The sequence below is a fragment of the Hippocampus bargibanti genome, linkage group LG13 (genome assembly GCF_051943395.1).
Source record: "Hippocampus bargibanti isolate YZ-2025 linkage group LG13, ASM5194339v1, whole genome shotgun sequence".
Lineage (NCBI taxonomy): Eukaryota > Metazoa > Chordata > Actinopteri > Syngnathiformes > Syngnathidae > Hippocampus > Hippocampus bargibanti.
In genome coordinates, this window is record NC_142746.1 from 3,500,662 (window position 1) to 3,515,825 (window position 15,164).

General features: G+C 43.0%; 1 protein-coding gene and 1 pseudogene across 1 annotated transcript; both read right to left on the bottom strand.

Annotated features, from left to right (window-relative positions):
* Positions 1-1,657: 1,657 nt before the first annotated feature.
* LOC148889050 (uncharacterized) lies at positions 1,658-5,621 on the bottom strand. Its single transcript, XM_089011995.1, has one exon. It carries the CDS (start codon positions 4,285-4,287, stop codon positions 3,478-3,480), a length of 810 nt encoding a protein of 269 aa, XP_088868121.1. The 5' UTR covers positions 4,288-5,621; the 3' UTR covers positions 1,658-3,477.
* A 4,374-nt stretch (positions 5,622-9,995) lies between these two features.
* LOC148889051 (uncharacterized) lies at positions 9,996-14,445 on the bottom strand (annotated as a pseudogene).
* Between the last annotated feature and the right edge of the window lie 719 nt (positions 14,446-15,164).

Consider the following 15,164-nt stretch of genomic DNA (forward strand, 5'->3'; position numbering starts at 1 on the left):
GTTATATCGATACTATTTCTATGCACGCACGGAGAAAATTACATGCAAACAGGGTCGGATATATCGATAGTCCCTGTTATATCGATATTTTTTCGGACTCCCTTGAATATCGATATAACGAGACTTTACTGTAGTTCTGAAGAGGAAAGCATTAATGTTTGAAATCGATTAAAGGAGTCCTTCCGTATGAATTCGAGTCATCTGGACTTCAATGTAGCGCCCAGAAAATGCACAAGATGGCGCACAAGCTCCGTTGGAAATAGGCTGATTTGTTTGCTGGTCAACAAATCAAATTTGTGTCAACAAATGAAATTTGTGTCAACTAGTATATATAGTAGTCTAGGTGCAACACACGATTCACCACCACATTTTTTTCCTTCTAATTTCGCCATCAACATGGATCAACACTGTGTTTTCAGACCAAACAAAGTATCCAAAATGCATTGTGTGTCGCTTTCTCGGTCAGGGGCGTTCCAGATGTGACATCACGTCAGGCATAGTCATCAACTCGAAAACAAGACTTCCTGAATATTCAACGCGAGTCTTAAAACGTAAAATATAGCTATATGCAGTGGAATCTTTGTTCAATGCACTCAGTAGAAGTCATTTTACAAATTATGGACACAACTTGTCCGCAGGCGTCGGTTGTCCTTTAAAGGGCTTAAATAAAGTGGCTTCAAATGACTTCTACTGGGCAGATTTTAATACGATTCCACCGTATATAGCTATATTTTACATTTTAAGACTCACTCTGAACATTCAGGAAGTCTTGTTTTTGAGTTGGTGACGAGTCCTCACGTGACGTCAGAAAAGGACCGCCTCCTGACCGTAAAAAAGACGCATTGTAGCGTCTTTCCATCACGTCAATGTATTTTGCTGTACTGTTTTTTTTTTTAACCCTTGTGTTACATCCAAAAGCCGCCAGCAGAGGGAGTCAAGCTCCATGGAAGGAATGTATCAGCCTGTGGAAATGGGCTGATTCATTCCTCACAGCTCGGTGGCCATTTTATTGCCTCTTTTTGGGTGACATTCCCCCCCGCCCGTTTGCCTCAAAAATGACACGGAATAAATTCTTTAATCGATTGCAAATGTATGCTTTCCTCTTCAGAACTATTTGATTAATATTCATAACTGGATGTGTAACAAGAAAGCATATTATCCAAATCTGAAGCCGTTGTTTTGATTCACTAGCAATGCAAGACGTCTTGGCGTGACGTCACGAACTGGGGGAGGGACTTTCTGAAAATGCCCAATTCGCAGCTCAATTTTTTGCAGATTTTGGACACTAAGTCATTTTTATTGGTGTTTTGCATTCGAATAAAAATATCATACTGCGTGTTTTGGGTAGTTTAGATGCTATAAAACGTTTTTCTGATGTCAGTTAAAAAACAAAAAAGTGACGTCGTTTGCCCTTTAAGTTTCTTTGTTATTTCCTGGCCAACAGCACTCTCTAGTGAACATGTAGTAAATCATACTGTGGAGTGATTCAGACTTAGCATGACTGAAGGCCTAGAGGTAACATGCACGGCCCGCCACTGATTTTCATAGTTCATAGCAACTTTGCGATTAAAAATGTTGGTTTTCTGTTTCCGAAAATAACTGCATCACTCAGAGAGGAACATTTTTGGTTGATTAAAAAAATGGCTCGACGTTAGTATTTCAATCTGTTTTTTTGTATTTATGTTGTCATGATAAAAGCACATTTCATCCATTCACTCCACCCAAGTTCAGTCATCAAGGTTTGTTCATATTCTAATATTTTTTTTCTCCTTCATTTTGCCCGGAACAAAATAAAAATGCTCATGAAAACACACCAAGACATTAAGAGCATGCGTGCAGATCAAAATTTGGAATGGTTCACTTGAGAAGGAAACGTTTCCACACGCATCTGACGTCCATTACACAGAACACATTTTGTTATCCACTTAAACAGAAGCGATCGTTGATCCACAAACAAAAGTGTTAAATATTCCATAACAGCCGAGCGCGGCTCAGCTGCATTCATTTTCACTCAAGTCATATTTAATACAATTTCATTTCTAAGCGCCTTTCAAAACTCTCAAGGCTACTTTACAGTCACAGGATAAAGTTTTTCTGTGGGTGAGCGGCAGCAGTCTCAACCCAAATAGATAGAAAATGAGCTAGCTAGCTAATAGATAGCTAATATTAGCTGTCAGCTATCTATTAGCTATTTATTAGCGATCCATTAGCTAGCTGGATGTTAGCTATCTGGCTATCTATTAGCTATCCATCAACTAGCTGGCGAGCTATTAGCTGTCTAGCTGGCTGGCTATCTGGTTATCTATTTGCTATCCATTAGCTAGCTAGCTATTAGCTGACTGGCTATCAGCTGTCTACCTGACTCGCTGTTGGCTATTAGCTATTTATTAGCTATCCATGAGCTAGCTGGCTTGCTGTTAGCTGGCTAGCAGTTGGCTATCGATTAGCCATAGATTTGCTATATATTAGCTAGCTAGCTTTATCTATTTGAGTTACTTCGTGGTTGAATGAACGCTGGCACGTGTGGCTGCCACTGCTCACCCACAAAAAAAACGTATCCTGTGACTGTAAAGTGACCTTGAGAGTTTTGAAAGGCGCTTATAAATGAAATGTATTATTATTATATTTTAATGCTGACACACGATTCAAAAATCCTTTCCAAACTGCATATGTCTTCTTGGGCCGGTCCCAAGCCCGGATACAGAGGGTTGTGTCAGGAAGGGCATCCGACGTAAAGGCTTGGCCAAAACAAACATGCGGATCAAACCTCTCAAGATAGAGGACACTGATTTGCTGTGGCGACACCTTAAAGGGAAAAGCCGAAAGGAAAAGAAGATTTGTGAGGATCAAACCTCTAAAGATGGACGACACTGACTCGCTGTGACGACCCCTTGAAGGGAAAAGCCGAAAAGAAAAGATTTGTGAGGTGGTCCGGGCACGTCACTGCTTAATAGCAAGCTTAATAGTTGATAGCCAGATAGCCAACAGCTAGCCAGCTAACAGCCTGACAGCTAGCTAATGGATAGCTAATAGATAGCCAGATAGCCAACAGCTAACAGCCAGCCAGCCAGCTAAGGGATATCAAATAAATAGCTAATAGATAGTCAGACAGCCAGTCAGCGAGACAGCTAGTGTTAACTATTAGCTAGCTAGCTGGCTTTTTATCTATTTGGGTTACTTGCGGGTTGAGTGAACGCTGGTTCATGTGGCTGCCGCTGCTCACCCACAGAAAAACCTAACCTGTGACTGTAAAGTGACGGTGAGAGTTTTGAAATGCGCTCATAAATGAAATATATTATTATTAGCGGCCATGTTTACTGCTGGCGACAAAAAAATGAAAGATTTTTGACAACCCGAGCCAGGCTCGAATCATAAAATTGTCCTTTGAGTCGAAGAGGGCGGCGACAGTAAAGTCCTCAAACATCGCCATGACGACCGCGTTTCAATGTCACTCCCGGATTTAAAAGTCGGGCGTTGTCACTTGGCGACACCGGGCCGGTTGCCGTGCAGCGGTCGCGACATTTCCAAGTCGGTTGCCACCACGGCTCCGTTGGGCGTTCCTAACTCCGACTTTCCTCGATGCTTGTTGTAAAACCAGGCGGCCACCGCCACACCAGTCAAGGCCACGATGACGACGGCCACGACGACTCCAGCGGTTTGGCCCGGTCCCAAACCGCCCACGGGTTGGTCCCGATAGAACGGGTTGACGAAGGCTTTACTTTCCTTCCGGCCCAAGGGATTCTGCATGATGCAAACGAAACTCCTGGTGGAAAAACTCGATCGGTCGATGGTCCTGTTGCGTCCTCCCGCCATTTCCTCCCCGGGTTCGGTTCTCCAAGAGTAGGTAACGGGATCGCTGCCATTCGTCTGCCCGCCGCAGTGGAGGGTGCATTTGTCCAAGTTTTCGGAGCACGCTAGCGGGAACGGGTGCACCTCCGGTTTCGGCACGTAGCCGATCACTCTGACCAAGAACTTGTCGTCCTGTTCCACAAAGTTCAAAGACAGCGTGAAAATGCCAGCGTCCGTCGGGATGACGCCCGGGAGCTCCAACACGGCGTAGGTCACGTTCAATTGGAATCGGGGTACGTAGATGGTCACATCATCTCCGTCCGCCTCGGCTAAAAGTTGATTGCCGTTTAGCTTCCAAACCACGTTCCGCACGGAGCCTTGAAGTTTGGGTCGCAGAGTCAGCGTTTCGCCCTCGGCGACGTAGACGTCCACGATCTCGCCGACGACGGAGCCAAGAAGTGACCACAAACATAGGCACAAGAATGCCGGTGGAGCCATTTTACTCCGCAGGAAGAAAAATACTTATTCCGGAAATTCAACAAGGAAAAAAAGGACTTCTTCCGGAAATCCAACGACGTCACCGCCCAACAAGTGCGCCTTTAGCGATGCGACCTTGTCAATGCCTGATTAAAATAGTGCCCGTTTTTTGTCTTTCTCGTTGAACGCAATTTCGATTGTGAATGAAAAAAGCAACCCAGCTAACTGCTCAAAGCGCTTGGTTGAGAAACACAAATGGTAATTTCCGTTTGCCCCCATAACTGTCTGTAATCTGGCAGCGCCTTCGAAACCGAAAGTACAACTACAGAAAGAAACCGTTACAAAACGTCTGCGTAATAGTGATGGGAATTCCGGCTCTTTTCAAAGAGCCGGTTCTTTTGGCTCGGCTCACTAAAAAGATCCGCTCTTTTGGCTCCCAAATGGCTCCTCAGTTTGTTTGTTTTTTTTGTTGCTTAAATTAACTGCCAAAAATCATGTAAACTTATGTGAAAAACAAATTACTCGTGTAAAAAAATACACTATATCAACTATTTGTATTTATGTGGCTTGATATGTGCACATAGAGCATCCACTAACTTTGACTTTCCCTATGGTTACTCTGGTCTGATGATCAGCTGTTACTAATTTGCTTTTCATATTAATAATGCTATCATACCAACTAGTACAAAATATAATAATTGAATAATAACAGCATAATGTGATAACATTTGTCCACCTGTCTACCTTAACCCCCAGCCCCCTTCTCCTCACTGCTGCGTGTGTCGGTAATTCTCCCCTCCCTCCTCTTCCACGGATATTGACCAATCACGTGCGGCTTTAACCGAAGACTGGAGGCGAGGAATAGAGGACAAAAAAAAGTTGGCTCCAATTTCCGGCTCCTCGTTAGGAATCGGCTCTCTTTGTTCACTTCAGAGATCCGGCTCTAAGAACCGGCTCGTTCGCAAACACATCACTCTGTGTAAGCTCTCAGTCGTATACGACTTTAGGAGTGGTCCATCGATGAGTTTTCTTTAGCCGTCATCTGTACTTCTTTGAAGGCGTCACACTTCTTCTTATCCAAGAGGCTTTGTCAACAAACTCAAAATTGCTGGTATTTTTGGCCCTATATATAGACCCCTACTGTCCAGTTGTGGCGGTGCCAGACTCTGCTATGATAGGTCCCTGCTCTCAGGTTAGGGGGAGTAGAAGACTATTCCCAGAGGCTACACTGATTACTTCTATTGTCCTGCCTGATTATGGGGACTACGACTGGCCTGATTGCCCCATTTCCCCTAGTATCACCTCATCAGCACAACTAAGCCTGTGTGGTCTAGATCAGACATGGGCAAACATAGGCTTTTTAATCCGGCCCGCCGAATTTGCCCAAATTATAGTACAAACAGTGTCTAAAACTCATGACAAAAAGATAGCGAACAACAGGGCAGATAACTGAAAAGTTGCCTGCTCCATTTTTCACAACTTGAAGCAAAATGAGACTAATGTCACTAATCCCATTAAAAAAACATTGTCACAAAGTACAAAGTTTTTTTTAAATCAATAATGCACCAACTACAAACGCTATCTTGCTTAATTTACGGCAAATGTGCATGGCTGTAGATTTTGCTGCAGTAGTCGATTGTCATTGTCGTGCACAATGCAACGTTTGCATTGCTTCCTACGAGCCACTAAGCCCCTTTCATAAATCTCACGTACACTTTACAGTCACGGTTTAATGTAAATTTACGTTTTGTAGCGTCACATATGTTGTTAGCCTCTTTTCAATCTTTCTTCTGGGCTGAGGTTCTGTGCATCTATTTTGGAAAATGACATGCAATTGTACGACTTTATAACGCTTGCGAAAGTCCGGAAGAAAGAAGCAGGCTTCTGATTGGCTGCCGTGCCGAGTATGCAAATTTCAACTGCAGGTAGTCTATGTTTGTGTGCTCGGCGACGGTACACGTGTATTGTTTGCGCGTGAAGGCGAGAGCGTCAGTGAGGAGTTTGTTGAGCACGCGGTCAGGACAAACCATCTATGATTTGGCGGAATTTAACACAAGTAGGTATTATTGAGCTTGAATATTTCGTTGTGTAATAATATGTTTTGAATGTTGAAAGTAATTCAATATTTAAATAAATGTTGATTTCTTTAACTTTGCCCCTTCGATGGAAACTTAAAAACAGACACAATCTTGATAAATCACAGTGCATTTGTTATTTTAATCTATTTCCACACAATCTCACAATCAACCGCATTTATATCAGCTATGTAGCAAGCTATTGATTCCGTATCTTACAGCTAGCTAACGATCATCTATTTCTATAAGCTAGCTAGCGAATCTCTGCCTCTCTTTGTCAGCTGCCTATCAAATCTAAATCAGCTCACTAGCTGTTTAGCTAGCTATTGATTCCGTCTATCTACCAGCTAACTAACGATCAACTCTATTTCTATCAGCTATCAAGCGAGCTATCGATTCTGTCTATCTAGCAGCTAGCTAACAATCAACTCTATTTCTATCGGCTAGCGAATCTATCTCTATCAGCTACCTATCAAATCTATCTCAGATCGCTAGCTATTGATTCAGTCTATTAGACAGCTAACGATCAACTATTTCTATTGGCTCCCTAGCAGGCTATCGATTCTGTCCATCTAGCAGCTAGCTAACAATCAACTTTTTTTTCTATCAGCTAGCGAATCTCAATCTATCAGCTACCTATTGAATCCATATCAGCTCGCTAGCTATTGATTATATCCCCCAGCCAGCTCACTATAACTCTATTCTATCTCTCTCTATCAGCCACCTTTCAAATTTATATCAGCTCGCTAGCTACTTGGCTAACTATCGATTCTATCTACCAGCCAGCTAACAAGCAACTATGTTTCTTTCAGCTAGCTTGCTATTTAGCTAGCTATCGATTCTGTCTCTCTACCAACTAGCTAACAATCAACTCTATTTCTATCAGAGAGCGATTCTATCCCTCTATCTATCTATCAAATTTATATCAGCTCGCTAGCAACTTAGCTATCGTTTCTATCTACCAGCCAGCTAACAAATCAACTTGATTTCTATCGCACGGAAGAAAGACTTGACACTAAAGATTGCCGTCCCCACCTGGCTGCTTTTGTCGTCGTCATCCCCTTTTTGGGTGACATTCCCCCCCGCCCGTTTGCCTCAAAATGACACGGAATAAATTCTTTAATCGATTGCAAATGTATGCTTTCCTCTTCAGAACTATTTGATTAATATTCATAACTGGATGTGTAACAAGAAAGCATATTATCCGAATCTGAAGCCATTGTTTTGATTCACTAGCAATGCAAGACGTCTTGGCGTGACATCACGAACTGGGGGAGGGACTTTCTGAAAATGCCCATTTCGCAGCTCAATTTTTTGCAGATTTTGGACACTAAGTCATTTTTATTGGTGTTTTGCATTCGAATAAAAATATCATACTGCGTGTTTTGGGTAGTTTAGATGCTATAAAACGTTTTTCTGATGTCAGTTAAAAAACAAAAAAGTGACGTCGTTTGCCCTTTAAGTTTCTTTGTTATTTCCTGGCCAACAGCACTCTCTAGTGGACATGTAGTAAATCATACCACACACGCAGCTGTGGAGTGATTCAGACTTAGCATGACTGAAGGCCTAGTGCAGACTACGGCCCGCGGGCCACATACGGCCCATTGGGCTTTTCAATCCGGCCCGCCGAACTTGCCCAAATTATAGTACAAACAGTGTCTAAAACTCATGACAAAAAGCTAGCGAACAACAGGGCAGATAACTGAAAAGTTGCCTGCCCCATTTTTCCCAACTTGAAGCAAAATGAGACCAATCCCATTAAAAAAAACATAGTCACAAAGTATAAAGTTTTTCTTTTTTTAATCAAGAATGCACCAACTACAAATGCTACCTTGCTTAATTTACGGCAAATGCGCATGGCAGTAAATTTTGCTACAGTAGTCGATAGTCACGGTGGTGCACAATGCAACGTTTGCATTGAGTCCTACCAGCCACTAAGCCCCTTTCATAAGTCTCACGCACACTTTACAGTCACGGTTTAATGTAAATTTACGTTTTGTAGCGTCACATATGTTGTTAGCTTCTTTTGAATCTTTCTTCTAGTTTGAGGTTCTGTGCATCTATTTTGGAAAATGACATGCAATTGCACGACTTTGTAACGCTTGCGAAAGTCCGGAAGAAAGAAGCAGGCTTCTGATTGGCTGCCGAGCCGAGTATGCAAATTTCAACTGCAGGTAGTCTATGTTTGTGTGCTCGGCGACGGTACACGTGCATTGTTAGCGCGTGAAGGCGAGAGCGTCAGTGAGGAGTTTGTTGAGCGCGCGGAACAGGACAAACCATCTATGATTTGGCGGAATTTAACACAAGTAGGTATTATTGAGCTTTAATATTTCGTTGTGTAATAATATGTTTTGAATGTTGAAAGTGATTCCATTTTTCAATAAATGTTGATTTCTTTAACTTTGCCCCTTCGATGGAAACTTATTAAAAACAGACGCAATCTTGATAAATCACAGTTCATATGTTATTTTAATCTATTTCCATTTCCTCCTCCAAGTATCTGCGAAATAGTCTGTAAATGCCATATCTTGCATATTCCTTGAGACAAATTTATTCACTGATCAGGGATATTTTTCACATTTGAAAGACAGTTAATAAATTGGGTTGTAGTGTTCTTACTGTGCTATGAAGTTTGTACATACTACATTTAAAGGACAACCGGCACCATTTTTTGTTTTTGTTTCCCACTGACATCAGAAAAACGTTTTATAGCATCTAAAATACCCAAACCAGGCAGGCTGATATTTTTAGTTAAATGAAAAACACCAATAAAAATGACTTCAAAATGAATCCGGAAATGGTCAGTTTCAGAAGGTCCCTCTCTGTTCGTGACGTCACGCCAAGACGTCTTGCCTTGCTCGAGAATCAAAACAATGGCTTCAGATTCGGAGAAGATGTTTTCTTGTTCTTGTGAAGAGGAAAGCATAAATGTTTGCAATTGATTCTAGGAGTCCTCCCATATCAATTCGAGCCGTCAATGACAGCAATGTAGCACCCAGAAAAAGCAGAAGATGGCGCCCAAGCGCCGTTGGAAATGGGCTGATTTGTCAGCTGGGAATTTGTGTCAGCGAATATCAAATAGTTGTCTTGGTGCAACACACAACGATTCACCATGGCGTTATTTATGTGTTTTCTTCTAATTTCGCCATCAACACGGATCAACACGAAGTTTTCAGACCAAACAAAGTACCCAAAATGCATTGTATGTCGCTTTCTCGGTCAGGGGCGGTCTAAACGTGACGTCACATGGGGATCGTCATCAACTCGAAAACAAGACTTCATATATTCAGCGCAAGTCTTAAAACGTAAACTATAGCTATATGCTGTGGAATCTTTGTAAAATACGCTCAGTCGAAGTCATTTGAAGTGATTTTATAAATTATGGACATAACTTGTTCGGAGTATTTCCGGCCCAAACACTCCCTCCAAATGCTCCTGGCCCGGCCCCTCTGTCAAATCTTAGAACCCAATGCGGCCCGCGAGTCAAAAAGTTTGCCCACCCCTGGCCTAGAGGTAACATGCACGGCCCGCCACTGATTTTCATAGTTCATAGCAACTTTGCGCTTAAAAATGTTGGTTTTCTGTTTCCGAAAATAACTGCATCACTCAGAGAGGAACATTTTTGGTTGATTAAAAAATGGCTCGACGTTAGTATTTCAATCTGTTTTTTTGTATTTATGTTGTCATGATAAAAGCACATTTCATCCATTCACTCCACCCAAGTTCAGTCATCAAGGTTTGTTCACATTCTAATATTTTTTTTCTCCTTCATTTTGCCCGGAACAAAATAAAAATGCTCATGAAAACACACCAAGACATTAAGAGCATGCGTGCAGATCAAAATTTGGAATGGTTCACTTGAGAAGGAAACGTTTCCACACGCATCTGACGTCCATTACACAGAACACATTTTGTTATCCACTTAAACAGAAGCGATCGTTAATCCACAAACAAAAGTGTTAAATATCTTCTCCTCTTTCATCTAGAACTGCTTCATGTCATCACAAAGAGGGTACAGCAAGTCCTGAAGAATGAATGTCTCTCTGTGTCTTTGTTTTGTCATATTGTCTCTATGCTGTCATATTATTTGTTATTTAGTTTTTTTTTGTTCTTTTGACTTCAAGACGGCGCCCCGAGAGTGGCTGCCTTTCCAGCAGCTCATGTATTTTGTTTTTCTACTTTCATTCCTTTCATCACTTTGCTGCTGTGAAATGTAAATTTCTCCACTGCGAGACTAATAAAGGCAAATCCAATCCAATCCAAATATTCCATAACAGCCGAGCGCGGCTCAGCTGCATTCATTTTCACTCAAGTCATATTTAATACAATTTCATTTCTAAGCACCTTTCAAAACTCTCAAGGCTACTTTACAGTCACAGGATAAAGTTTTTCTGTGGGTGAGCGGCAGCAGTCTCAACCCAAATAGATAGAAAATGAGCTAGCTAGCTAATAGATAGCTAATATTAGCTGTCAGCTATCTATTAGCTATCTATTAGCTATTTATTAGCGATCCATTAGCTAGCTGGATGTTAGCTATCTGGCTATCTATTAGCTATCCATCAACTAGCTGGCTAGCTACTAGCTGTATAGCTGGCTGGCTATCTGGTTATCTATTTGCTATCCATTAGCTAGCTAGCTATTAGCTGACTGGCTATCAGCTGTCTACCTGACTCGCTCTTGGCTATTAGCTATTTATTAGCTATCCATGAGCTAGCTGGCTTGCTGTTAGCTGGCTAGCAGTTGGCTATCGATTAGCCATTGATTTGCTATGCATTAGCTAGCTAGCTTTATCTATTTGAGTTACTTCGGGGTTGAATGAACGCTGGCACGTGTGGCTGCCACTGCTCACCCACAAAAAAAAACGTATCCTGTGACTGTTAAGTGACCTTGAGAGTTTTGAAAGGCGCTTATAAATGAAATGTATTATTATATTTTAATGCTGACACACGATTCAAAAATCCTTTCCAAACTGCATATGTCTTCTTGGGCCGGTCCCAAGCCCGGATACAGAGGGTTGTGTCAGGAAGGGCATCCGACGTAAAGGCTTGGCCAAAACAAACATGCGGATCAAACCTCTCAAGATAGAGGACACTGATTTGCTGTGGCAACACCTTGAAGGGAAAAGCCGAAAGGAAAAGAAGATTTGTGAGGATCAAACCTCTAAAGATGGACGACACTGACTCGCTGTGACGACCCCTTGACGGGAAAAGCCGAAAAGAAAAGATTTGTGAGGTGGTCCGGGCACGTCACTGCTTAATAGCTAGCTTAATAGTTGATAGCCAGATAGCCAACAGCTAGCCAGCTAACAGCCTGCCAGCTAGCTAATGGATAGCTAATAAATAGCCAGATAGCCAACAGCTAACAGCCAGCTAAGGGATATCAAATAAATAGCTAATAGACAGTCAGACAGCGAGACAGCTAGTGTTAACTATTAGCTAGCTAGCTGGCTTTTTATCTATTTGGGTTACTTGCGGGTTGAGTGAACGCTGGTTCATGTGGCTGCCGCTGCTCACCCATGTTTACTGCTGGCGACAAAAAAATGAAAGATTTTTGACAACCCGAGCCAGGCTCGAATCATAAAATTGTCCTTTGAGTCGAAGAGGGCGGCGACAGTCAAGTCCTCAAACATCGCCAGGACGACCGCGTTTCAATCTCACTTCCGGATTTAAAAGTCGGGCGTTGTCACTTGGCGACACCGGGCCGGTTGCCGTGCAGCGGTCGCGACATTTCCAAGTCGGTTGCCACCATGGCTCCGTTGGGCGTTCCTAACTCCGACTTCCTCGATGCTTGTTGTAAAACCAGGCGGCCACCGCCACACCAATCAAGGCCACCATGACGACGGCCACGACGACTCCAGCGGTTTGGCCCGGTCCCAAACCGCCCACGGGTTGGTCCCGATAGAACGGGTTGACGAAGGCTTTACTTTCCTTCCGGCCCAAGGGATTCTGCATGATGCAAACGAAACTCCTGGTGGCAAAACTCGATCGGTCGATGGTCCTGTTGCGTCCTCCCGCCATTTCCTCCCCGGGTTCGGTTCTCCAAGAGTAGGTAACGGGATCGCTGCCATTCGTCTGCCCGCCGCAGTGGAGGGTGCAGTTGTCCAAGTTTTCGGAGCACGCGAGCGGGAACGGGTGCACCTCCGGTTTCGGCACGTAGCCGATCACTCTGACCAAGAACTTGTCGTCCTGTTCCAGAAAGTTCAAAGACAGCGTGAAAATGCCAGCGTCCGTCGGGATGACGCCCGGGAGCTCCAACACGGCGTAGGTCACGTTCAATTTGAATCGGGGGACGTAGATGGTCACATCATCTCCGTCCGCCTCGGCTAAAAGTTGATTGCCGTTTAGCTTCCAAACCACGTTCCGCACGGAGCCTTGAAGTTTGGGTCGCAGAGTCAGCGTTTCGCCCTCGGCGACGTAGACGTCCACGATCTCGCCGACGACGGAGCCAAGAAGTAACCACAAACATAGGCACAAGAATGCCGGTGGAGCCATTTTACTCCGCAGGAAGAAAAATACTTATTCCGGAAATTCAACAAGGAAAAAAAGAACTTCTTCCGGAAATCCAACGACGTCACCGCCCAACAAGTGCGCCTTTAGCGATGCGACCTTGTCAATGCCTGATTAAAATCGTGCCCGTTTTTTTGTCTTTCTCGTTGAACGCAATTTCGATTGTGAATGAAAAAAGCAACCCAGCTAACTGCTCAAAGCGCTTGGTTGAGAAACACAAATGGTAATATCCGTTTCCCCCCATAACTGTCTGTAATCTGGCAGCGCCTTCGAAACCGAAAGTACACTACAGAAAGAAACCGTTACAAAACGTCTGCGTCATAGTGATGGGAATTCCGGCTCTTTTCAAAGAGCCGATTCTTTTGGCTCGGCTCACTAAAAAGATCCGCTCTTTTGGCTCCCAAATGGCTCCTCAGTTTGTTTGTTTTTTGTTGCTTAAATTAACTGCCATAAATCATGTAAACTTATGTGAAAAACAAATTACTCGTGTAAAAAAATACACTATATCAACTATTTGTATTTATGTGGCTTGATATGTGCACATAGAGCATCCACTAACTTTGACTTTCCCTATGGTTACTCTGGTCTGATGATTAGCTGATGATCAGCTAATTTGCTTTTCATATTAATAATGCTATCATACCAACTAGTACAAAATATAATAATTGAATAATAACAGCATAATGTGGTCAGGCAGGACAATAGAAGTAATCAGTGTAGCCTCTGGGAATAGTCCTCTACTCCCCCTAACCTGATTCTAACCAGGATTCTGATTCTGATGTGATAACATTTGTCCACCTGTCTACCTTAACCCCCCGCCCCCTTCTCCTCACTGCTGCGTGTGTCTGTAATTCTCCCCTCCCTCCTCTTCCACGGATATTGACCAATCACGTGCGGCTTTAACCGAAGACTGGAGGCGAGGAATAGAGGACAAAAAAGTTGGCTCCAATTTCCGGCTCCTCGTTAGGAATCGGCTCTTTTTGTTCACTTCAGAGATCCGGCTCTAAGAACCGGCTCGTTCGCAAACACATCACTCTGTGTAAGCTCTCAGTCGTATACGACTTTAGGAGTGGTCCATCGATGAGTTTTCTTTAGCCGTCATCTGTACTTCTTTGAAGGCGTCGCACTTCTTCTTATCCAAGAGGCTTTGTCAACGAACTCAAAATTGCTGGTATTTTTGGCCCTATATATAGACCCCTACTGTCCAGATGTGGCGGTGCCAGACTCTGCTATGATAGGTCCCTGCTCTCAGGTTAGGGGGAGTAGAGGACTATTCCCAGAGGCTACACTGATTACTTCTATTGTCCTGCCTGATTATGGGGACTACGACTGGCCTGATTGCCCCATTTCCCCTAGTATCACCTCATCAGCACAACTAAGCCTATGTGGTCTAGATGGTTTGAAAGGGGAGTAAAAGAAGCTATTTTCATAAAACAGCAAAGCCCTTCACTAAATCGCCATGGTGGGGTGATGTTTCATTTGGATCGTTCAGTCCTTTCAGAAAGCCTTGCCTTTACGACAACAACAATGCTCTAATCTTATGTTAACGGGTGATGCTTCTTTTCTTCTCGGTTTGGTTGAATATTTTGCGAGTTTTAATAAATACATATAAATTATTATGTAGTGTGTTAGAGTGGTTTGTTTTTAGTATCACTCATAGCATTTTAATTAATTGAATCTATCCTTTTCCGGTGACTGACGGGATATAAACCACGTGTTATTTACGTCACAAAAAAGGCGAGGGAGGGAAGTACTTTTTACACAGTCACATGTTTAGTTTCCGTATTTCTTTTTGCGTGGGCTTGTGTGCCTTTTTTTGGAGTTTATCGTATTTATTTTATTTATGAATTAATGTATCTATCTTGAAACGAAATTAATGTATCCTTTTCCGGTTGTCTCGTGGAATATTAACCCCTGGTTTATTACGTCATAAAAAAAAAAGGCGGGGAAAGGAAAGTAACCTTATTATAGGGGAGTGAACATTTAATATTAATATCTATAATAATAATACATTTCATTTATAAGCGCCTTTCAAAACTCTCAAGGTCACTTTACAGTCACAGGATACGTTTTTTTCTGTGGGTGAGGAGCGGCAGCCACACGGGCCAGCGTTCACTCAACCCTGAAGTAACTCAAATAGATAAAGCTAGCTAGCTAATGCAAAGCAAATAAATGGCTTATCGATAGCCAGATGGCCAACAGCTAGCCGTCTAACAGCCAGCCAGCTAGCTAATGGATAGCTAATAGATAGCCAACAGTGAGCCAGGTAGCCAGCTTCCAGCCAGACAGCTAATAGCTAGCCAGCTGGGGTAATGGA

Excerpts from the sequence above, each read along its gene's own strand:
- LOC148889050 (XM_089011995.1), bottom strand. The coding sequence starts at position 4,287 with ATGGCTCCACCGGCATTCTTGTGCCTATGTTTGTGGTCACTTCTTGGC.